The sequence below is a fragment of the Nematostella vectensis genome, chromosome 6 (assembly GCF_932526225.1).
Source record: "Nematostella vectensis chromosome 6, jaNemVect1.1, whole genome shotgun sequence".
NCBI lineage: Eukaryota > Metazoa > Cnidaria > Anthozoa > Actiniaria > Edwardsiidae > Nematostella > Nematostella vectensis.
This window is the reverse complement of record NC_064039.1, coordinates 4,434,151-4,457,769: the sequence shown is the minus strand read 5'-3', so window position 1 is coordinate 4,457,769 and position 23,619 is coordinate 4,434,151. Positions and strand designations below refer to the sequence as shown.

The following is a 23,619-nucleotide window of genomic DNA, read 5'->3' as shown; positions in this document are numbered from 1 at the left end:
ATCAAAATTTGAGAAAAATCTTATTTCTTAATTCGGGCGTTTGGATTCCCTGTGGATATTCGCAATGATTGCTGGGATAGGTTTAGGTATTCGAACAAATGACGGAAAGCTGAGCATGTTTGGGCAAAATGAGACACAGCTAAATATACGGAAATCGAAGCAATGGATTTCAGTGAAAACTGCGATTTCTCCCCACCGTGTCTACTGGTTCCAAACTCACAGTTTGAAGAGCTAGAATTTGGACCACATGAGCATATAAAATCAATCACAACAAGTCTCCCAGGTCTTTTACCGCCATCAAAAAGAGCAGCAATAATAAGCAAGAATAATGTTAATGATGGTCTTCTTACGGGCTCCCCTCAATACGATGACGTCCAGGAAGGTGCTATAAGGTATGCAGGGGGTACTGGAAACAGTGGTGGTGGTGGTGGTAATGCAACAAGCGAAAAATCTGAAGATGCAGGAGGCTCATCTTCAACGACAGGAGCTGGAGACCAGGGGAGTGCTGGCCAAGGAGGTGGGGGTGGGGGTACCACTGCTGGTAGTGGAGGTGATGGTGGTGACAATCATGACGATGATGATGATGAAGAAGAACCTAGTGCTTATGAAGATGACACCAGCCATTCTGAAAACCAAAGCTCCAGCTCCAACAACTCTATTCCAAATCTGATCCCCCCAGGTCAACCACATGAGGGGAGCATTCCTGAATGGAAATACCCTTTCTCAGATACAGCACAGCAGAAGAAAATGAATCAATCTTCATGTTCCTCTTATCAAAGTGCTAATATTACCAGTTCTTCTAGTGAGAGTGCCATACAAAGCAATGTCTCTACATCCTATAGCCAGGCTTCAACTGCAGTTGTTGGTAATGATAGTGTGAGTGAACTTCACAATGTATCTGGTGCAAGTGAGGAATTGCATGCACATAATGACAGTACTGCATCTACAGCAGCTGCTGATGATGTTGCAGATGTTAGTGATATCCATACTCCTGAGAGCACTAGTGGGGTACAACAAAGGCCACTACTTTTGAAAAAGTCATCATCTTCATCAAGTGGAGGTAAGGGGGTGGTAAGGGGGAGAGTTTTTAGGAAGGGAATTTAGAAGGAGCAACAAAGCTGATAAAGTTAAATATTATGCATTAAAATCTTAAAATTAGAATTAAGTGAATATTTTATTGCATAACTAACAACATTGTATTATATGTTATTCTATCAACTATTATTTTCATCATCTGATTTATTTCATGGAGTTTGCAATGCTTATTTGTACTTTCAGCTTTCCCCAAAGGGCAAGGGTGAACAGAAATGTAAAGAAAATAAAAATAAAAATGTGTGAAGCCACTCCCACAATGTTGAAGCTGAAATATATTTGTTAACTTATTTATAAGATAGCTATAAGATTACCTATAACAAAATCTGGTTGATTTTTTGATATGATGCATTACACATTTGTTATGATTGCAGTGTCCAAATCAAGTGTTAACAGCAGCATGTATCAAGCGTCATCCAGTAGCAGCCCAACCAGCCTCTCCACCCTCAGCTCTCCAGAGACTCGGCATTATCACCTCCCTCATCTTCAGCGTAAACAGCTGAGTGATGCCAGCTCTAGTAGCTCAAGCAGCAGGGAGGGGTGTGTATTGCAGCGTACCATGGGCACTAGCATACTAGAGTCTCTTGAAGAGAGTCCAGAGGAGCAGGAGGTCGGTAAGCAAGAGGCTGAAATGTCATCCCAGGAGGACCTTTTTCTTTCACCTCATAGACAAGACAAAAAAGATGAAGATTCAAAAGTTATGTCATCCCAAGAGGTGTCAAGGCTTCACACTCCTCAGGGACGCTCAACCCCTGTTGAACCCCATTTGCAACTCTTGAAACAGGCTCTTAAACAGGTCAAGCCTCATACGGATTCTGGTGAATCAAAGATAGTACAAAGTCAGGGAACACCAACATCAAAATACATCAGGACATCTACCCCTTCTTATGATGGTAAAGAACCATTACAAAGTCAAGGGACACCTATAGCAGAAAAATTTAGCTGCTTGCAATTTTCTGGGACAGTTGGAGAAACCAGTGAATCCTCAGATGCAGTGCAGCCTTCACCTGAAGCTTTTTCTTCACACATTATCCCATCCTCTCCAACAGATGGCCAAAATGGTATCAATGACAGATCCAATGCAAATGTATCAACAACATCATCAGACGAAGTAGAGCTTCTGAGCCCTCCACATTACCAGGCCACTAGCCTTGTAAAAGAGACCAGTAGTTCATCTTCAAATGCAGTGAATAATCCATCACCAAATGCTGTCCAGGTTATTCCTGACTCTCCAGAAAGGAAAGAAAATAGCAATGAAGATAACTCTGATGAACTGGTGAGACTCCCAAGGTGGCAGGTCGAGCTTATGAGGAAGGCCCAAGCAGAGGAAGATAAGTCCAAGATGACCAAGCAGTCTTCATCGTTGACTTCAACAAGTGCTCCTTCTGCTTCAATGGGGAATATAACTGAGGAGAATCCAGTGCAACAACAATCTGTTGACTCAATGGATTATGATGAAAGTGAGCCTTCTTTGCCTGCATACAAGAGGCCTAAGCTTGACCACATGCCAAACAAGCCTGCTGTTGAAACTTTTGAGCAACAATCTGTGTCCCCATCATCATTTGTAATTGATGCTGATGATAAGCTGTTCAAATTCCCTGACAAGCCAGTCAAGAAAGATCCACCTTTGATTGCTCAGCAGGAGCATGGAGGGCCTACACAACCAGACTTGTCTGAAGACTTGTTCCAACCTGGAACTAGCTCTACTCAAGAATCCATCACAGCTTCTCAAGTTGGTATGAAAGCCATTATATTTGATTATCTTCTTCAATTAAAAGGCTAGTAGGACATAATTTGATAATTACCTGACATTCCACACAGGTAGCACACAGGTACTAGGACATCCTCAGCTTCAGCACTGTACTATTCATTTCGGGTATTGGTGAGAAACTAGTTTTTTTTTAATGGCAAAGATTCACAATGATTGGGGCAAACTGGCCACTTTATGCCAATCTAAAACCCTACCATACACGTTTTGTTATGTGACACCACAGGTAAACCACTATCTCACTTGAAAGTGCTATTTTGAGTAATTTATTGATGGAAATTTTGAAATAATGACTTAGAATGCAATGGTTTCATTAGGCCCCGGCGGCAGGCGGAAACGCCAGCTATTTTCCACAGAGCGCTGACACTAATCAAGAAAAGAAAGCACAGATACACAACTACAATGTTGTAGCTGTATTATAATTGTGTGTGTTAATATTACATTAAAAGGGTTTAATGGTTATGCATTTTGGTGTGTAATTCTTTGGATAATTTCAATTTATTGTAAGTAAAAACTTTGCTTTTTCAGTAGTTAGCAAAAGCTTTCAGCAGTCTGAGCCATCTCCAGGTGACGAAGAGCAAGAGATGGACCAGTCTCAACTGTCCTTCAGTCTTCACCTCACTCAGTCTCAAGCAGAATCACAAATGCCAAATGAAACAAGTCCTGCTATGGATATTGATGATCAACAAGTAAGAATAAAATAAATAAAATGTCCTTTATACATTATTGAGCTTGGCCTGCTAGCCTGCTCTCCTGAGTTCCTGGGACTGTTTCTGGAGAATTCCAGAGAGCTGGCTAGCAGGCTATATTGAGCTTAATTTCTTAGGGTGTAGGCCTTACTGTGCATCACTTTGAAAGAGCCTTGTTACACCTTTTACTGAGTATGCAGTATGAGTTCTTTGAAGAAGATTAATGATGCCAGTACTTTGTTTTGTTTTGTTTTGCTTCACCAGTGACTTTAACATCATGTAATAATATTATTTTTACAATAATATTGTTAATATCATCATAATGATAATGCTAACAATGGTGGTGGTGATGATGGATATGATGACAAAGACAAAGATAACAAAAAGGAACTTATTGAATATTTTAAACTACCTTTTCCTAGGATGACCCCTCATGCTTGTCTGCATTGACAGAACCAATCACAAGCCAGTCCATATTGGAGCCACTTGTACCTACTGCCCATACACCCAAGCACCATGAGGATACAAGGCAAGGGATACCTGCTGGGTCTATAGAGAGGGATGAGCAGATAGACAAGGTTATTCCACCAGATAGCAACCCCACAAGTAAAATACATTTGCAAGGGAGTGAACCATCAAACGTTATTCCATCCTGTAGCAACACAGATCCCAAAAATGGATCAAATGCAGACCCGGAAATGGATAAGAAGAGTACTGTGCATATCAATGTTACACACTCTGAAGAGCACAATGATAATCGGCGAGACAATGGTGAAGATGAGCAACAGGCCATTCTTCCTACATCTGAAGTGTCCAGCGAGTCCACTAGTACAGTATTCCATTTCTCACTTCCTCCTGATACTGAACCCCTCCAACCGGCTCTCTGCACCACCCCTCCACCCTTACGTTTGTGGCAAAAGCCGATCGAGCTGATTGAGCCAGAGCCTACCACTCAGTCTGCGGTCGAGTCTGTGGCATGTGTGACCGCGGAACAAACTGCTCAAGGTACATTATCAATCTTGTAACTTAGGCGCAAACTGATTGGGCAGACAACTATATTGGAACTTGGTTATTGGTGATGTGTGAAACTGCTCTAAGAAACATTTGTAATGGACAATATTTTCTCTTGCTCTTCCTCTAACAAATAATGGCCTTTTCCTTACACATTCAAGGAAAACCGCCTTTCTCTGAAGTGATAAAAAGGAATGGAACTAATATAAACTTGTATAAGCTAATTGATAAAACGGGAGTGTTTTATTTTCAACAGCGCCGAGTACACCTCAAATACAGCTTTCCATCATGAGACAGGAAACACCAGAGAGTGACTCCGAGGCTACTCAGACGTATCTACACATCGAGAACCCCGTATCCACCCGACCTCCCACCGACAATGTAAATGAACCCGATATCCAGCCGAATACCCGAGCTCAACCGACTTCCAGACAGCAAGAAACTGCCGCACCACTCTCTCCATTTGCAGCAGCGCAATCTGTTTTCGCTCGCAAAGCAAATAAAGGCACAAAGCGTAAAAAGGAGTTGTCCCCTGTCGCTTCCGATAACCCATTCGCATTTACATCGCAAGATGATGTGCCCCAGGAGCCGATTGCCAAGCGACAGAGAGACGAGCAAGAAACGACTGACAAGCGACGGAGGAACGAGCCAGAACCGACTGACAAGCGACGGAGAGACGAGCCGCCGACGGACATACACGAAAGAAGGCGATACCGCAAGGTCACGAAGACCAAGACCATTCGCACTGTTACTACAACAGTAAAACACGTGGTGACGGTGCGGACATACTTGGGAGAAAGCGACGAGGTGGCCTCGGAAGTGACCTTTGAAGATAACGAAGTCCCGGCTGTAGAGAAAGAGGTAAAACACAAGAATGTTGTCATACATAAATGTTTGGGTGTAACGGGTTACGTAGCGGTTACACCGCTCACCTCTTATCAATGAAAGCTTGGTTCAAGCCGGTTTTCTCTTGTACTTTCCTTGTCATAACAAGGGACGTACCCTGCCTCGAAATCCTGGGGAAGGGTGGGGGGAGGGCACGATACAGAGACTAAGAAAACTGGGGGGGGGGGGGGCACGGCCCTATTGCCATTACGGCACTAATAACAGGGAGATTTTCATACTATGTGGTTGCATTTGGTCATTTTTTTTGTGTTGCAGTTTTGTTTACTGCGATTTGAAGTAATCATAAATTCCAAATGACAGAATGTATTATGGCTTCCTTCAGTCAAACGCCTTGAATTGTTTCCATTGGCGTGCATACACTTCGATGGTTTCAAACCAAGCTATCTCACTGCAATGTGATGACCACAAAACTTGTTCTGTTAAAATTCAAACATTGACGGAAGTAATCATATTCAAAAGTTTATTTTTCAGCATTTCTTTCATATCTGCAGTAAGTATCGTTCTATGACTGGCACTAACTTATTTGTACTGATTAATTCAAGGTGAAGGAAAATGAGGAGGTGGAACATTTTGAGGAGACCATCACTGCAGCAGGGGGCTCAACGATCAAGCCTGTGAGGAACAAAAAGGAAACTGCGAAAATCCACGATACAAGACGATCTCCTCGAAGAAGTACAAGAGGAACAGCGCTCCCCGGACAGGATGGGGAGGACAGGCCATCAGGCGAGGGCCGTCAATCTGGAGGACCAGGAATTCAGGCTGTATGGGAGGCAGGAACCTCAGGTGTGGATACTGTACCCCCTCTAACGCGCCAGGCTACCATACCTGTCATAGATGAGCCCCCCGCATCCCACACTCCGCCCCACCCACTCTCAGCAGGCGTCAGAGTACTTGCGCGCTGGTCGGATAACTTTTTCTATCCCGGAGAGGTGACGTCCGGTCCAAGTAAAGCTGGGCTCTTCAATGTCACATTTGACGATGGTGACAAGAGAAGGCTTCGTGCTGAGAGACTCATAGCGAAAGACGTCTTGAGTGTTGGCCAGAACGTGTTAGCTCAGGGCGAGGATGACTTTTTTGAAGAAGCTGTTATAGTCGGCCATTACAAATCTGGCGACGAGAGGGGTTACGAGGTCGAGGATAAGAAGGGGTGCACCAAGAGATACCCGCGGAGTAAAGTCATCTTGTCGGAGGAGCAGGTTGCAGTTCTCTTGACGAGCAGTAGCTCGCTAAGGACAACAAGTAGTTCAAGCGTCAGCACGTCTGTACAACCCCCTCGAGATACAAGTACAGGGAGGAGTTTGGGTGGCTCTGCCGATGCCTCATGCCGCACCCCCCGTGACAGATCACGTGAAAACGGTAAGAACCATCAGAGAACAAAGTCCAGTGGAAAAGACAGCACGTGTAGTACACGTGGCTCGCGTGATACTTCACGTGACACAAGCTGTAAAGATACCACTGGCTCAGCAGGGACCAGACCAACGCGTCAGAGTCCGCGTAAATCTGCAGCGAAGAACAACGAGACGCCAAAGTCTTCGCGCAAAGGATCACGGATGTACCGGGAGCGTACGTTATCGAGAAGAAAGCGTGATATTGGAAACAGCAGCAACGAGACAAGCACCGATGAAAGCCCACAGAGAGTGAAGCCCCATGGAGCTCGTAGAGGACTGGGCAAAGCGCTGGGTCAGGGAGGTGCACGAAACCCCAGGCTATTCTCCGGCTACTCGTTTTTGATCACTTCTGTGCGGAAGGAGGATTTGAATGACTCGACTGATAGCGAAAGCGAGAGACTGGAGCTGGATCGTAAGGAACTGGTGAGTCGGTTGGGACTAATATCATTAAAGGCCAACCACGCAGCCGTTTTACGCTCCTGCTTCACAAAAAAAAACGTCAATTTTGGATGACGTTATAGCAGCATTCGTTTTTGCGCGACCGCCGAGAAATCAAAACCGTTTCTGGGAATCTGGGAATAGCGCAAAAATGTTAAAATAAACACCTACGAATGATGTCTTTAACATCATTTACAATGTTTTGTGCGTTACTCGCTTAAACCTATGGAGATGAGATTTTTTGCCGGAGCTTAAACTTGCAACGCGAGTCGTCTTAAAAATGAGTGATAAATAATATAATAATCGTTTATTCAAACTTTTGTAGCATAAGCTAAATTACAGTATGTCGGCCGATGCACACTACACTTAACAATGTATAAATAAATACTGGAATAACTACTGGAAACGAATTGTGATAAAGTTATTATACCTTTCAGTTACACCAACTGATTTATCCAAACGGCTGCAACCCCCCCTTAGCGAATAACCATGGGCGACCCCAGTCCCAGATTGTATTATATATTTTATAGGCTCAGTGCATCTTGCTTTAGCCATGAATCGACGGCACAGTTCTGCTCTGCGGACTGTAAGTGAGTCCATTTTTGCTACTTTGAGTCCTGATTCATAGCTAAGGCAAGGGTAGATTATTCGAATAGCTTTTCGTTGTACTGTTTCGATAAGCTCTGCAAGGTACTCAGGAAGGGAGGCCCAGACAGGAGCAGCGTACTCAAGGACTGACCGAATTAACGAGCAATAGATAAGAACCATATCTGACTGCTGGACACCTGCCTTCCTGAGTACCCTGAGGGCATAGAGGCGCTTGCTAGCCTTCTTAACAATGTGGTCAACGTGAACATTCCATGACAGATCTGCTGATATATGTACACCTAATAGCTTGTAATGTTCAACTTTCTCAACAACTGCGCTCCCTAGGATTAATCTTTGGGGGACAGAAGGTTGGTACTTTAAGAAATTAATTTGAAGCTCTTTGCATTTCTTGGGGTTCAGACGCATTCCCCTTGATGACGCATATTCCTTGATATCATAATTTCATCTTAATTTTGTCTTATTAATGTTTCATCTGTAATTTTCACTAATTTTTGTTCAGGAGCATCTCATCACCTCTTGTGGCGGTGTAGTATTTAACACGTTCTCCAAATCGCAGACAGCAGAGAAGTGCTTCTTGATATCCAACACATGCCAAAGAACGCAAAAATACTTCCAGTCCCTCGCGTACGGCATCCCGTGCCTCTCCCACATGTTCATTCACGATTGTCACACACTCAATAAGATCCAGCCTTTCCGCAAGTATCTTCTTCCGGCCGGTAGAAGCCTGGAAACTGGCGAGCTGGTAGAGTGTGGCACGCAACCGCGGCCCAAGGTGTTGCGCGGGCTCAGAGTAAGTCTTGATAATCTTGTGCCACCGATTTTTTGCAGACTTTTATTTTCTTTTGCCTCTCGTAATTTTGCTGTCTGACATAGGCTTGAATTGATTCCCTAACCCTATATTTTTCCTAGGTCTATCTCCATGGCGACCGTGTGTTTCGACAGACGTGGTCCAGCGTGGCACTGGCCGCGGGCTCGGAAGTCGTCACCAAGCTTCCGAATCGTCCCAGTCGCGCGGTCGAGCAGTCGGACGACCTCGACTTCAACTGTGACGTCATCGTGACTGACACCTCGCCTCTCTCTGTCAGCACGAGACATGTAGTCTCCGTGCTTGGGATACCTTTGGTGACACTGGAGTGGCTTTTGCAGTGCCTCATTAATGGCTGGGTCGTGTCGTTCGATAACCCTAAGTATTTCGTAACGTAACGTAACGTAACGTTACCTGAAATTTTATTGGTTTCCCTGTAAGGCCTTGTCTTGCCACTCTGTCCGTTGAAGTATTGCATTTTTAAGGAGTAATCATGAATGAGTATAGAATAATCCTCAGATAGAGACCAGCGTTTATATGCACCAGGATGACATGCGTCAAGATAGTACTTGATATCGCAAGGTGTGAATAAAATTCCATGGCATACATGACCACAGAGCAAAATGCACGATGGCTAGGCTTGTGCTGGTAACTGAAGCCATTTACATTAAGGATAGGTGACCTTAGGTCACCGATCCATACGTCGCGCTCCTACCCTGCCGAATCTAATTGTCTATTGTATCGACGCAAATACATTGGGTTCAACGTTGATTCAGACGTCACACTAAATAAGTCGCGCTCAATAGGTTGCGAGTAATAAAAGTTGATTTGATACGGAGTTTCTGAAATAAAGTGAACATGGGTTGATTCAGCATGTCAAAAGCTCGACGTTTGAATCGGTGTCGACCTTTTGCCGTGCAGCACGACTGGTGCAGTGGCGCTTAGTGCCGTCACGAACTCAATTCTGCCGTGAGGAAATTCAGACGTCGAACTGTACATGTGCGCAATCCAAACAATTCGATTCGAGACGTCAGGAGCGCGACGTATGAATCGTGCGTAACCTGCTTTTGTGAATCGATTTTTTAAGCAGTACTTTATGATTTTTTTTAGTTGTACATTTTAACATTTAATTTTTTTAAACGTTTTTTCATCCAATTCTTTAATTTTGTTTCAGTATGAAAAATACCCATTGCTCTCTCGCTTTTAAAAGCAAATAAACAAGAGATGCAATTTTAAAATAGAGTTTATTTTTATTTATGAATGGAATGTCTGATCGACTTAACACATTTCTGGCTATTAAAGGATTATCGCTGTTTTGTAAATGAAATAAGTCATTAAACAGATATGGCAGATCTCAGACAGTGTAAGCTGTGTTATGTAGTGGTGTTTTTCTATAATCCTGAAGACGGAAATTTGTGTATCTCCTAAAAGCAGCGGAAAGACGTACAAACAAAAATCCATTTATTTAGAGCAGCCCTCTGGCCTCTTCTATATCACGTCTAAAAACACCACGGCGTGATACACACGTATGTAGAGATCCTTTCTGCATAGTTATAGCATCTGCACGTGGACTCGGTTACTTCATGCTCGGAGATCCAGCGTTCTTTGCGGGACGTCTTGCGGCCGAAGAAAGAAAGTCCTGGATCCTCGAACATTGTCTTACTTGAATTATCTTAGAACTAAGGACTCCTCATGCGCGGATGTCTCATGTTTTACTATTTTTTCTCTATCCAATGTTTTTTGTATGGTATCGCCGAGACTGTATAGACGGTCTTGAATCTCTTGGAAATAAAAAAAAGCCGATTATACAAAGGTCAATGAGAAAGACAACAAATTACCCCTTGCTCCTGGCTATATAATAATTTTATTCATGTATATCATAACATAGAATAATATACCCCACAGTGACTACGAAACACCGCAACCTCCATCAGTATAGCAAGGGTAGATCCTGCACGGTGGGATGGATTGGGTAGCTATCCATACCGCACGTTTTGATGAATTCGTGCTACATTTTAGATGCACCCCTTTTCACTTGTCATCTCCATCCCCGTTTTAAGAGTCAGAATCCGCCGGCGCATAAGCATCACTATCGTCATAAAAAGAAACACTATCATTATACCAAATCATATCTAGCAGAAAGACGGCCTATTTAGTATTATGCCACCTTTTCACTTCTCATGTCCATCCCCTTTTTAAGAGTCAGAATCCGCCGGCGCATAAGCATCACTATTGTCATAAAAAGAAACCCTATCATTATACCAATCATATCTAACAGAAAGAAAGACGCCTTTTTAGAGTTCCAGTGTCGGGCTGAATTGCTCTAGATTTACAATTCTTTGAAGTCTTATCCGGAATGTTATAACATTGAAATCGCAACCTTCACCAACATCATTACTTATCGATATCATCGTAAACCAGTATTTTCATCATTACAGTTTATCACCTACTGGCGTCTTATCGTTTTTTCGATTTCATTGAAAACGCCGACAATTTTTTTTTCATTTTCTTTTGGGATATCATCTATCTGCAATAAAACAGATCATATGCAGCTACGGAAAAACCCTGCTGTTTTCTAATAGGCACTAAAACTATTCAACATCTCCAATCTTTGTCTGGGCTGCAAATGGAACCTAGACTTTAGGGACATTTATTTGAGGCGTTTCCAGGGATTTAACCTCGATAACTCGACATTCCCATCTAATCACAGAAAGGGAATTTAGTTTTCTAATGTCGATGATACTAATAACTTCTTTTTCTAATTCTCCGACAAGGTAGACATCACGTCATTATGCACGAAATCAATCGCTTTCGTCTGATAACATTGACGTAAATTTAAAAATGGCTTAAAACATAATTCTCACTTTACTCAAACTGATCTATTATTTTTCAGAGAACTAAGAGCTATCGGTAAACCGTAATGTTTGATAAAGAATGCAAATGATAGAATATAGGGTAGTACCCCAGAGTGCCCATGAGAACAACTTAAAAATCAAAATTTATTACAGTTTCAATTTCTACTTAATGTACGTTATTATCAGGTGGGATTTCCCACGCGAGTCTTCTGTGTATCTGAGACGTGTTAAATTCTAACCAGAGATAAACTTTCAAAGTTTACTTGACCGGTTGAGCAGCTATCGCCAGTTTTTATTAATTATGTTCAATATATGGCCGGGTCAGATCTCCCAAGTAAGGAAGTCGTATTGGATCGCCATTTCTAAAAAAAAGGAAAATAAACCTGATCTATCCTTTCTATCTCTCGACAACCTTTTAAATCTTCAAAGAATGTAATGTGATCTAACATTGAACAGGAGTTAATGTGAAATAAAATCCGTTGTTTCAATTCCGGAGTTTGTTTTAGAAAAACAAAATAACGAATTAAAGTACAAAATAACGCTTAAAAACGTTTCCTGTTCAATCGAAAGGCTTACAGCCTTAGTATGGAATCCGCTCTACGTGGAATTAGTTTTAGTCGTTTGATTTCGTTTTCTCGCTGTAAAAAGAGTCTCTGTTATATTTTCCATGCGCGTTTTGACAAGTGTTGCACAATATCGAGTATTCCCCTTTGAGTCAGGAATATGTTTGGGTTTTGCTCAGTTGATATGACTCAAGTATTCTTAAAAGGTGTGTATTTCATCTTATTGGCTTGCTATTTAATAAAGTATACCGTCCCGCAAAACGGTTAATTTTATCTTAGACTTTGTTTATAGAAATCTAATTAAAACAAGTTAGCATAATATGCTTTCTTGGTTCTTTTGGTTAAAATTGCTTCCAAAATTCAAAGGCCAAGATAATTTGTAGAAGAAGTGCGTCCGGTATTTATTTCTTTGCAATGGAATCATGGAGCGAGGCACAGTATTTGTTTGCTAAAACTACAGACTTCATTTCCATTGCTAGAAAACTCGATTTGGAGATTACTTTGACAGGTCTTGTTGGGATCCCACAGTTTGACGTGCAAAATGGAGTTCTGTTGATTCAGAATCCCAACTATGACGCGCGCAGCTCAAGTTTTACTGTTGTTTTTTTCATCAGGAACGTGTTTTTATCTTTGGTTTGTACATCGGATGTTGTCGTTTATATTGTCTCACATGCCTGAGTGCTATTTCTCATCTTGCTAATTTTTCAAATTGATCGTCAAACGTTGAGTACACACGAAGGCGTGATGGGCTGATAGATATACTAGTACAAAGTGGATAACTTCAGCGTCTACCATTGGCTCAAACCTTAAGGGGGAACAGGTCGGTTAATAATAACGGAAGCGAGACGAGACTCTAAGGCTTTCTCTGCCCAGAATCGCGTCCAAGTTAATACTATCTCAGCAGCACAATGAACGCAAGTCAAACTAACTCGACACTAAGTCAGCTCTTAGCTGCTCGTCCTGACTGGCAGGTCTGGCTAGAGTCCGTACTTCTTTGCCTGATCGACGCAGTGGCTCTAATTGGGAATATAATTGTGTGGTTGGCTGTCATTCGAAATCCAAACCTTCGCAAGTTATCAACAAATTTATTTATTCTATCCTTGTCTTTCTCTGATATCCTCATGGCCTGTACATGTATGCCTCTGTCTTTGGCAGTTCTTTTCCAAGGAAAGTGGTCACTAGGATCGATTGCCTGTCAAATTCACGGATTGTTCTATTTCGTTCTCGCATTTGTGTCTCTCGAGACGGTCGCGCTCGTTGCTGTCAATCGATATATCAGCGTTGCCAAGCCGAGAATTTATCGATCGCTTTTCACCTACAAGAACTCGTTGACGATGATTATATCCATATGGATTATATGTATCTTCTACGTGTGCATATTTGCGGTGTTACAAGGTCCCGTGTTCTACTTCCACGCCGGCAAGCTTATCTGCCATATCAGGCTTCACGATATGGCTTACAAGAACACCTGGAACATTATCACTGGGCTGTTATTTGCATTACTGCCAATGGCAACTCTGTTTCTGTGCTACTTCAAGCTGTTTCGCGCGGTGCGACGGCATAATAAGATGACCGTTCGTTCTCTTCGAAGACACTGTACCCTAAACTCGAGTAACCACGAGGAGATCCGTATAACTAAGGTTATCCTGGCTATCATGGTAGGGTTTTGTTGTTGCTGGGTGCCCTCGTTTGCCATCGCATATCTCCGGCTTATAGGTAAGTTCCCTTTCGGCAGTTCCCAATTAAAGGGCGACGCGAACTAGTCGGCCATCAATGCAAAGTTTTTCATGCAACGCGGCTATTTGCCTTCTGGGGAAATGTTGATCAAACACATAGTTTTGTTTTGTTTATGCTTCCTAGTTAGAAGGACGGACGATGTAATTTTTTATTGCTCGTGTACACTTAAAGAAGGCCCCATCTTCCGAGGTTGATGCTTTTCCTGACACGTTTGTAAGCGTCAGCACATATTTGCGCTTTTGTTTTAGTAAGGATAAGACCCTGTGAAATTGATAGAATTCTGGATAACGATGCCCTTCAGCTCTTTTCCTTCCTTTTCTTATTAACGTTTTCATGTGAAATTCTCTTGTAGATGCCAAACTAGTTGAAACACGAACGCCACACCTCATCTATATATACTTGGTGTATAGTTCAAGTATGATCAACCCGATTATTTATGGTATCTTAAACCGGACATTTCGCACGGAATTTATTAAGATACTCAGCTGTAAAAGAAGCGACGTCCCGCGTCAGACAAGCACAGAGGCGATGGAAATGAAAAAACTTCGCCTTTCTCGGGAAAGCAGTCACAAGATGTCATTACGGAGCATAAAGAACTGAAAGACAAGTCTTGCCTGTAGAGAATATATCATATTCTCATCCATTATGTTGATGATCCTTATAACTTCTTCCTTTCCTTACAGTTCCTTGTAATAATATTCAAAAGAGAAATGTTTAGGGTAAATGATTGAGATAAGAAGATCATGTCTACACGTGTATTAATTATTAAGATTTGTTTCGAAGGAAAAGTTATTCAACCCATAAAAATCATCTTTTGACTTAAGCACCATCGGACGTCGTCGTGATACAGCGAGAATGTGCGACGCCCTATTATTGCAGCGAAATACAGAGAACAGAGGCCTCTGCTATCTGGGTACCATTTACTGTACCCCTCTTTTTTGTATTTCAAAATATTAGTTATCCATACAGTCGTTCTAGGTAAGCTATTAAACTTTCAAAATACTCTCAACATGACGAAATTAATAAAAAAGCCATTTTATGATCCAATCTAACTTGAGTGTGGCAGGGGCGAAAAAGCGCTTTCTGAGAAATAAAAATTGAATTTTATATTTTGCTTTATTTATAATCAGGGTTATTAAGTGATTTACCATCATAGAGGGGGCTAGGGTATCTATCTGAGGACGAAATCTTGAAGTGACATGAGTTTGTTCTTCAAGGCCGTTAAGTCTTCAGGGGCGGATACAGGGGAGGTGGTTATCCACCCCCCTTTTTGAGTAAAAAATGATAATTGAAAGTCACTTTTTAAAAGAAAATGTCTGAGGGACGGGATATACTGTTCTTGTGCTTTTGCCTGCTTGACTTTGCTTAAGCGACAAATCTAATTCAGAGTGAAGTCTTGTTAGATCTATGTGACCACCAAGAACCACTGGATCAGTTATAAGCCGTCTATCCAACCATCATCCACCCCCCATTTTGAAACCTTGGATCCGCCCCGGGTCTTAGCGGGAAAGGTACGGGATTAGTTTGTCGCTATCTCCAACGGCCGTGTCCGGGCTGACAGTAACGAGCACAGTCTTACGGCGAGTTGGGTAACAAATTTGTGAGCGAATAGAGTTTAATATTGAATTGAGATTGGTTCTGATTGCATCTACAGGGATCACACTAAAATGTCGCGAAAGAATTTTGCCAAAATATGTAATTCCGATCGAGCTGAAGCGAATTTGTTCAGCTTGTAGGGCGCCCCGCTAGCCGGAGTATGTTCTCAAACTACTCGCCCAAACAGCTTAGAATTTTATCCAGACTACATTGAAGACACAACAATCAAGTACGAATATTATTGAGATTTTTAGAATTTTATTTCATAGTCTTATTTTAAATCCATATGTTTACTACGAACTAAGAGTCACAACGTAGCGTGATCACACACTTTAGCTTGGAATATCTGACCTGAGGATTTACATAGTGCTAATATTAATGTTTACATATTAATATTAATGTTTACATATAGTACAACAACAGTAGTTGTTGTGGTCTTTTTTGTCACAATTAACGCATTCACAACCAAATAGTTTTGTCCTAGAATTTTAGCTTATTAACAGCAAACACGAAAGATGGCAGATATGGTCAAATGTCCTTGTCAATTTGTTGTAAACTTCAATTTTTGGACTTTGAGAGGTCCTTAATTTCAGCGGAAATAAGAAAGAAAGATCTCAGATGTAAAAAAACTACCCATCATAAAATTTCTGAGATTGACCCTTCTTTCTATCCATTCTGACATCTAGTACCTAAGTCCAGATTCTAATGGTACAATTCTGCAAAAAATTGCAGTCGTCATAACTTCCTCTTTCTAGGACACCATGATCTAAGCATTACATACAGCAATAGATAAAAGGCAGTCTCACTCTCAATGGCTCAATACTTAATCATAGCACTCCTATAAAAAATTTTAAAGAATGACTTCCCAAAAAGGGTAATTTATGTTTGTCTTGAGCTAGTGGACAAGAGACACTTTGTGTCATAAATTAGGGCCAGATTTTACTATATCTTATGGGTAAAATTGACACACAGTTATCTGGGTTAAATATTTATGAAACCTCACCTAATGTGCTATCCTAATGTTTAAAATCTGTCCCCAATAATTATTACATTCTAGCCTCCAATTTCAAGTTCAGAGTCCTTTAGTTTTCGTAACATGACATCCGCAAGGTCCCTATCAGGCGAAAAGGTAACAAGCTCATATTTCCCTTGGCATGCACGATCACCCTCGAGAATGTCCTGTAGTTTACGCAGAAACACCACCACTTGGGCATCACGCTCCTCACGACTCAGCTCTCCTGGTTGAGCTACTGACATGTCATACAGGGTCAGCAATGGTGTGGCATACTCCATGATACAAAACCATGGTTCATTTTCACCATCCTTGATCTCATAAACACTGTGCTTGTAATGCCGCAGAAAGACGCCACCTCTGGTCTTCTCAAGAGGTTCGGTGTTTCCTTCAAATGTTATCCGATTCTGTGGGTCATTGTCTGAACCTGGGATCTTGTCATCCCAGAAGCAGTTACTTGGGATAAGGATAAACATTTTCTTGACAAACTTTTCTTTGGAGCGGAATTTGCTTGTTTTCTCAATTTGCTTTTCTAATTCTGGCAGCACAAACTTCAGGTATCCAAAATAGTAGCTCCATGCTAGACCATCAGCAACATTCTTGTTCTCTTTTTCATTCAGCTGTGACTCCTCGACTTTTGAAAGCTCACGCAAACCAAGCAAGTGCACAACCAGCGGGGTTAGCAGTGCAGAGATGATGAACTGCCCCCACAAACCCTGGCACCCAGAGGTTTGGCGCATCTCTGTGTGAGGTTCGGCAGTTGAATTTCCCTGGATGACTGAGGATGACCCATTGGGATCATTTGATGCCACAAAGACAACGAAAAAAAGCAAGCTGGCCACAAACAACACATTGTTATGGCCGAACGAGAACGTGGTCTGTATTGCTTTTTTCAAGCTGCCATTGTAACGTGTTTCAATATGGCGATATTCTTCAGCAAACAGACAGCATCGTCTCAGAAGTTCGCCCACAAGGAATGCGAGATAAGCGGAGGAAAATGTAAACGAATATTGACGCATCGCTCTGTTTCTATCATCCCCATAGGAAGTGATATGGTAGGAAGTAAATGCAACAATAATGACGACTATCATACCAATTGAAGCATAGAATGGTGTGTGTTGATTTCTTCGTTTCGGTATCGGTCCGAAGCCGTTGTTTTCTTCAGCTCGACGCATGACTGTAGTTATTAAAATACTGAGCTGCAGCACAACTTTGAAGCTGATTTTCTACCAAGCCCACAACGGAATGTGCAAGAAACGCAATTTCACTTTGACGGGGCTTTTTCGTGGAAATACTTACGTAGCTCGCTAAAAGTGGAGTTTGGTATCTAAACACACTCCAATAAAAGTTAACCACTTAAAAAAGCCCACGTTAAACTATATGTTGAAGTCCAAAAAATATTACTCTATCCAGCATAATGTAGAACAATATATTATGAATATTTTCCCACTATTTTTCCTCGCAGTTGTAGTTGATTTATTTTATTTTGTCCAGCGGTAACGGTAACGGTAGACTCTGATGGGTTGCCTGTGTTGTTTTGCATTGGTAAAAATAAGAAAGAAGATAAAACAATGATTAAAAAACGTTGAAACTTTGAGATTCTATACTTATATCCTTTTGCGCCTTTAAACACCTCAATGCATTTGATAAAGTTAAGACACTTCTGATTGCAGCCCAAGGTTGCCTACCTTGGGTTGCCTGTGGTGAAGTGTGCGCATGCGAGCATGTGATATGTTGACACTGTTTTGTCGCCGTTAAGCCATGGCCGAGGCGCCAAAAAGCAACTCCGAGCGCCATAAAGCGACTCCTCTCATTTGTTTATCATCGGACGAAGAGGATGAAATTACCTTCATTAGGATGGTAGCTTCTCGAGTTGTCGCCAAAGACGAGCCAGGCTTCTCTGGCGAACGGTCTAACTGCGCTAACACCGCTAGTAACAGCGCGACCAATGCAAGTCATGGCCCTTCGGAAATGAGCGCTAGAGCAGGCAGCGATTTTCCCAAGAGTTCAGCTAAATATCCAACATTTGACCCGAAGAAATTTAAATCAATGCAGGCTAAAGTTGCAGCATCCGTCTCTAAGATGAAATGTGAAGGAAAGATAAAGCGAGAAAAATCACCCAGTGATGAAAATAGTAGTAGCAGTGAAGACCTAAAGACTAGACCACTTACGCCGAAAAAGGTAACAAACAGCAAGGCGCAGACATGTAGCTTGGACGGGGGGGGGGGGGGGGGGGGGGGGAATCCTACTTCAACTACCATCATGCAGAATGCATTTCTTCTGGTACAAGCTTTAAAAAGTGTGCACTGCATTCTGGTAGTTGGGGTATGTTTCTATAGTAATGTGCACTCAAGCTTATAGCTGGAATGGCCTATTCAGCACAAGATTTCCTAAATGGTCGTCCACCAAACAAACCTCACTCAAAATTCTTGTTGCAGGCATGAGGCATAACAAAAAAGCGTTCCATGATCAAGATGTTTTTGGGCTATTTAGTGTTATACTTTTGTGCTATACTTCTGTTATTGGAAAAGTTGGCTAGGCATCAAATGTATGTGGTTTTTATAGTGTGCTCAGTGCTGCCACAGTACTGGTGTAAAATCCCCTACTCCTGTTCTAATTGGAAGTTATCATATTTCAGAAGATTTCAAGACCTGATTTATCTACCTCTGCAATGATGTCACCTTTAGACAAGCTTAAACAAAAAAATACCTCCAGCAAGAAAAGAACACCTGTGAATAGAAAACCATTCTCCTCCCCTTACAAGGATGGCGTCTTTGGATCTCCTAGCAAGAGCACTACTCAGTTAACTTTGACACCAGAAAGTTTTTCCCCAAAGAAATCATGTAAATCTCTGTTTCAAAACCTTGAAGTTTGTATTGAGAGCGCACCCCACATGCCTCCATTACATGCTTCCCCAGCAGTAAAAAGCTGTACTTACAGGAAAGCTACTATGAACCAAAACACAATGATTTCTGAGTTCACAGAGTCACACATGGATTTTATTGATGCTGTGAAGGGTCAAGGTTTCACCATGAGATATTTAGAGACTGTTTCATCATTTTTATCAGTTTCCATAAAGCCTCCAGCCAACCTTGTATACATGTTATGTGACACTCTGCTTCAGAGTAAAAGCCAATCTGCATCAGATAAGTGCTTTTGGATATTAAAGAGAATTATGGAATTACATCCAAACTGTTTTCCTGGGCGGCAAGAAAGATTTGGAAAACTGAATGAGAAGAAGGTGCAAAGCAGTATTGACTGGTGTCTAATTACATCTATTGTGGAGCAAATGTTAGGCAAACCTTGCTTGTCGTCTTCAAATGCTTTGAAAGCACTCGCATTTCTTGTGAATGTTATGGAAACAGAGGTCAAGATCAAGCAATTTGCAATTCTACAAACAACAGCTTATAGACTGTTGTCTGTGGAGAGAAGCCCTAGAAATGTCACAGAGGTGATAGGTTGGATTCAGTCATCTCTTAACTGTTCTGATTGTTCATATGGTGTTCCTTTCTCACCCATGTCCTTACTGTACAGGCTACTCCAACTAAGTATCACTGTCAGCAAGAACCAAGAAAGCTGTGTTGATCACTTATCAAGTGAACTGTTGTCATGTTACCTGCAGCTCCAGTCATTATCAGCTCGTACTCAATTGCTACAGTCAATACAGTCTCATTTATTAAGGTGGAGGCTAGCCGATCTTGTGCTTATAGTCAGCTGCAAATCAGAGACTGGTGATGAACATGCTACTGGGATAAGCAAGATTATCACCCAGCATTTCAAGCGATTGCCACCTAAACAAGGCAGCACATTGTCCCAGGAGTGTAATGTTTGCTTACGGAATTCTGAAGAGGTGGAGGAATTTATAGCACTCTTGGCCTACTCAATGCAGAGCTATCTTTTCTGTTACCACAAGAAACTTAGAGGGGAATGTAGAAAAGCAAAATTATGTAGGACTGATGGCACTGATAATGAGGAAAATAGCTCAGACCATGATGAGTACTTTCTTTCATTCCTTGACTTGGATACTCTGTGTAACATGGGTGAAGAAGTGATAATGCTACATGGTCGTGCTATGAGTTTGTGTCCGTACCTCACACAGAGAACACAACAGCTACTGAGTATGTTAGAACTGGGAGAAATGTGGCACTCATGGTAGTTTGAACTTTAAGCTACAGTACCATGGATTCCCAGAGTCACAAATAGCTTTTTATTGTCAATGGTAGCTAAAAATGTTTGCTGTAGATATTTTTATTGTTACTGTTATTAAGCAAAAGCCAGATCATAAGTATCACCTCAATCAATCATTTTGTTATATAACAGCATTAAATGGTGCTTATGTAAAAACGATTTTTTTTACCAAAGAAGCAATAACTGTTAGATTTGATAAAGATTTTATTTGTTTCAATAACTATTATTGCACTTGATTAACAATTCCCTGATATCCTATCTTTGCACCACACAGTGCTCTTTGGCCTCTCATACAGTATAATGAGAAAGTTTGGACATAAAAAGTCAAAGCTTTTATTCAATTGAAGTGCCAGTCTGCTCTAGTTTATAGGAGTTCAACTTGTGTGCAATGAGTGTTAAATTTCCTGGGAAAAAGAATGTTAAAAGCTTATATAAAAAGTTATGTTACAATTTTTTAGGAATGAAAAAATATTAAAAAATTAACTGATAGAAACCAAACAATATTTGTACTTACTGGTTTCCTATCATCTGCATAATATTAGTTCAACTCTATACAGATTACAACCTAATGAGCTATAATTACAGAGAAGATGCACCCAAAATAGTTAATAAGAAACTGAATCATCTGTTAACTTGGCATTCATTTTCCTTGATTAGGGCCTTGTGATGGGCATCTAGAGCTTTCCAAAGTGCTTGAATGTTTCCAGCACCAAAACCTGTGGCTCCATGCCTCTGTATCAGCTCCATGAAGAAAGTATCTTGATCAAACAGAGGTTTGGTGAACACCTGCATCAAATAACTAAAGAGAATGGAGCAAAGTTAACAAAAAAATTTGGTCAATTATCAGATAACCGAGTCTTCAGTGGAAGCACAATACAAGATATAACCTAGCATGTGATCAAATGATAATTTCTGCTATATGTCACTTAAATTTTTATTTATTATCATCAATGGGTAGAAAGAAGCTACAGTTTGAAAAAAAAAATAATACTAAAATTGGATGTTTTGATATAACAAAACACATCTTCCATTGTACATTTGTAAAATATTTATTTACTCACACTGAGTTGTCTGTGGGAGCTTGATTGTTTTCAGACTTATGATCAATGCTCTCAGCATCTAACAATATATTGTGTTCCATGAGAGAGTTTACAGACTTGCCAGCTTGCTCAATTTCCTTTATTTTTTCAACCTGAAAAGACAAACTGGTAGATATGAACCTTGGTAGAATAATCGGGAAATACTGTTAGTTGACTTGCTGACAAATTTTATGACAATGTACTCATTTGTAGTCATTATACTTATAAGTTATAGCATGGCACGAGGGGGATTTAGTGATTAAATGTCACTGCAACCAAGGGATGATTAGTTGAAGTCCTGACGCTGCAGGCAGTTAGATACCTGATCAAATACTCACCTATTCCTGGACATTGTAATTCCTACCTGGTCATTCCTGCAAACTACTACCTGATCATTCACTTGTTAGGTACCTGATTATAGTATTCTCTTGGCTGTGGTATAATGCTCACACCAGCTTTTGTCCACTCATCCACGGCTCTTGCTATATCTGAAGTGTGAAGTCCAATGTGTTGTACACCTGGTCCACCATGTGCATGCAGAAATGTCTCAATTTGATTAGAACCTGAAAATAAATCAGAAAAACTAGATCGCAAAGTGTTGTTTCATTGCCCTCCCTAATTTTAGCTAGGGGAAGGATTCAGAGGTATAAACAAAGCCTCTGTTTAAGCTAGAGGTCTGCATACATTTAGATCCACTGCTGGTAAGTATGAGATATATACCAGGCACCACCGCCCCCCTTGATCCCCCACTAGTTCCTTCATGCCTTCTTGGGTAACATGCCCTTACAAACCTTGTCCAGGTAATGCCTCAGCCAGTACGAACTTCACAGCACCATCAAGATGACTATCCTTATTGGACTCAATACCAATTTCATTGCATCTCCAGTACTCCATAGCGGTGAGTTTCAATCCAACGCTGGCACTGTTGACTGGACTCTCAATGGTAAAACCATCACTTTCTTCACTACTATTCAAACAAAATCTTTTAAAGCCAAGGCACTTTACATACCAGTCAATAATTTCAAGCATTGAGCCCTTCTCACATGCAATAGCAACATGGTCGACGTGGGTTATCACATTGTTAGCCTTGGTAAAATTAAAGTTTAACTGACAATAAGTTTGTGTTGGTGATCTCTTGAATTCTGGAAGAAATAAACCGGTATACTTTGTCGTATTGAGCAGTGAATGGCAGACATTCCCACACGGGCTTCTGATCATAGATGACGTAACAGTACCATAACAATCGTCACAAACTTTGGTGAATTCCAGAACAGTACCTCCATTTACTGCAACAATCTCTGTAGCGTAGGAAACGTTTTCTACCTCAAGAGCGATATCTTTTACAGTGTCCTTGACTCCAGGGCACTCTGTCAGAACGAGACGGACGTTGTTCCGTTGTACGAGGAATCGGTTAGGATTCGATGCCTCGGCAACGACTAAAAAGCCAAGCCGATCACAAAACTGACTAAGTCTATGCCGGATATCATTACACAATAACTCAATGTGGTGCAGTTTTATAACTTTAACCTGCTCGGCCATCTTCTTTTAACCAGTGTGAATGACGAAAGTTTTCCCACGTTCCTTAGCGCACTCGTTGCGATGTGAATTCCTCGTAGTAAAAGTATATTCACCATACATCGACACAATAAGGAAATACATTGTAATTAGCAGCACTAAGACCACCAATCAAGCCATTTCTTTGAAGCAAATGTCAAAAATAACATGCCTAAAGTCAGAGACTTTTTCCTAGGTGACATAACTACCAGATAGCCGCCATTTTGAAAACATTACCCATAAGAACATGGGAAGGTGTATACAGGTAGCCCGCGCAATGGGTGATTCTATAAGTACACAATGAAAAGTGTTTCTCCCATTCGCTTCAA

The 23,619-nt window shown here is 41.3% G+C and overlaps 5 protein-coding genes and 1 long non-coding RNA gene across 9 annotated transcripts; 3 read left to right on the top strand and 3 right to left on the bottom strand.

The window, feature by feature from the left end:
• The first annotated feature begins 47 nt into the window (after positions 1 to 47).
• LOC5506691 (TP53-binding protein 1) lies at positions 48 to 10,063 on the top strand. Of its 3 annotated transcripts, none has more exons than XM_032375100.2 (8): positions 48 to 1,060; positions 1,467 to 2,828; positions 3,392 to 3,549; positions 3,972 to 4,554; positions 4,817 to 5,421; positions 6,009 to 7,277; positions 8,401 to 8,691; positions 8,811 to 10,063. In XM_032375100.2, the coding sequence occupies exons 1-8, from the start codon at positions 163 to 165 to the stop codon at positions 9,102 to 9,104; spliced, it is 5,460 nt and encodes a 1,819-aa protein (XP_032230991.2). In that variant the 5' UTR covers positions 48 to 162; the 3' UTR covers positions 9,105 to 10,063. The 3 variants fall into 3 exon arrangements, with proteins under 3 accessions (XP_032230991.2, XP_032230992.2, XP_001627370.2); XM_032375101.2 differs by having other exon boundaries at positions 3,389 to 3,549; positions 8,458 to 8,691; XM_001627320.3 differs by having other exon boundaries at positions 3,389 to 3,549.
• Positions 9,932 to 18,429, bottom strand: LOC116614268. The gene is made up of 2 exons (XR_004294447.2): positions 18,317 to 18,429; positions 9,932 to 10,487 (listed from the first exon to the last, which is right to left on the bottom strand). It is a non-coding gene; the product is annotated as an uncharacterized LOC116614268 (long non-coding RNA).
• LOC5506675 (melatonin receptor type 1B-B) lies at positions 12,790 to 14,903 on the top strand. Its single transcript, XM_001627321.3, has 2 exons — positions 12,790 to 13,840; positions 14,214 to 14,903. The coding sequence occupies exons 1-2, from the start codon at positions 13,033 to 13,035 to the stop codon at positions 14,459 to 14,461; spliced, it is 1,056 nt and encodes a 351-aa protein (XP_001627371.3). The 5' UTR covers positions 12,790 to 13,032; the 3' UTR covers positions 14,462 to 14,903.
• LOC5506676 (stimulator of interferon genes protein) lies at positions 15,699 to 17,927 on the bottom strand. Its single transcript, XM_001627335.3, has one exon. It carries the CDS (start codon positions 17,642 to 17,644, stop codon positions 16,511 to 16,513), a length of 1,134 nt encoding a protein of 377 aa, XP_001627385.2. The 5' UTR covers positions 17,645 to 17,927; the 3' UTR covers positions 15,699 to 16,510.
• Positions 18,051 to 21,155, top strand: LOC116615998. 2 transcript variants are annotated; one of them, XM_048728548.1, is made up of 2 exons: positions 18,051 to 18,650; positions 19,111 to 21,155. In XM_048728548.1, exons 1-2 carry the CDS (start codon positions 18,231 to 18,233, stop codon positions 20,623 to 20,625), a joined length of 1,935 nt encoding a protein of 644 aa, XP_048584505.1. In that variant the 5' UTR covers positions 18,051 to 18,230; the 3' UTR covers positions 20,626 to 21,155. The 2 variants fall into 2 exon arrangements, with proteins under 2 accessions (XP_048584505.1, XP_032233660.2); XM_032377769.2 differs by having other exon boundaries at positions 19,108 to 21,155.
• LOC5506677 (4-hydroxyphenylpyruvate dioxygenase-like protein) lies at positions 20,844 to 23,535 on the bottom strand. The gene is made up of 4 exons (XM_032375104.2): positions 22,528 to 23,535; positions 22,148 to 22,299; positions 21,719 to 21,849; positions 20,844 to 21,456 (listed from the first exon to the last, which is right to left on the bottom strand). Exons 1-4 carry the CDS (start codon positions 23,273 to 23,275, stop codon positions 21,279 to 21,281), a joined length of 1,209 nt encoding a protein of 402 aa, XP_032230995.2. The 5' UTR covers positions 23,276 to 23,535; the 3' UTR covers positions 20,844 to 21,278.
• Between the last annotated feature and the right edge of the window lie 84 nt (positions 23,536 to 23,619).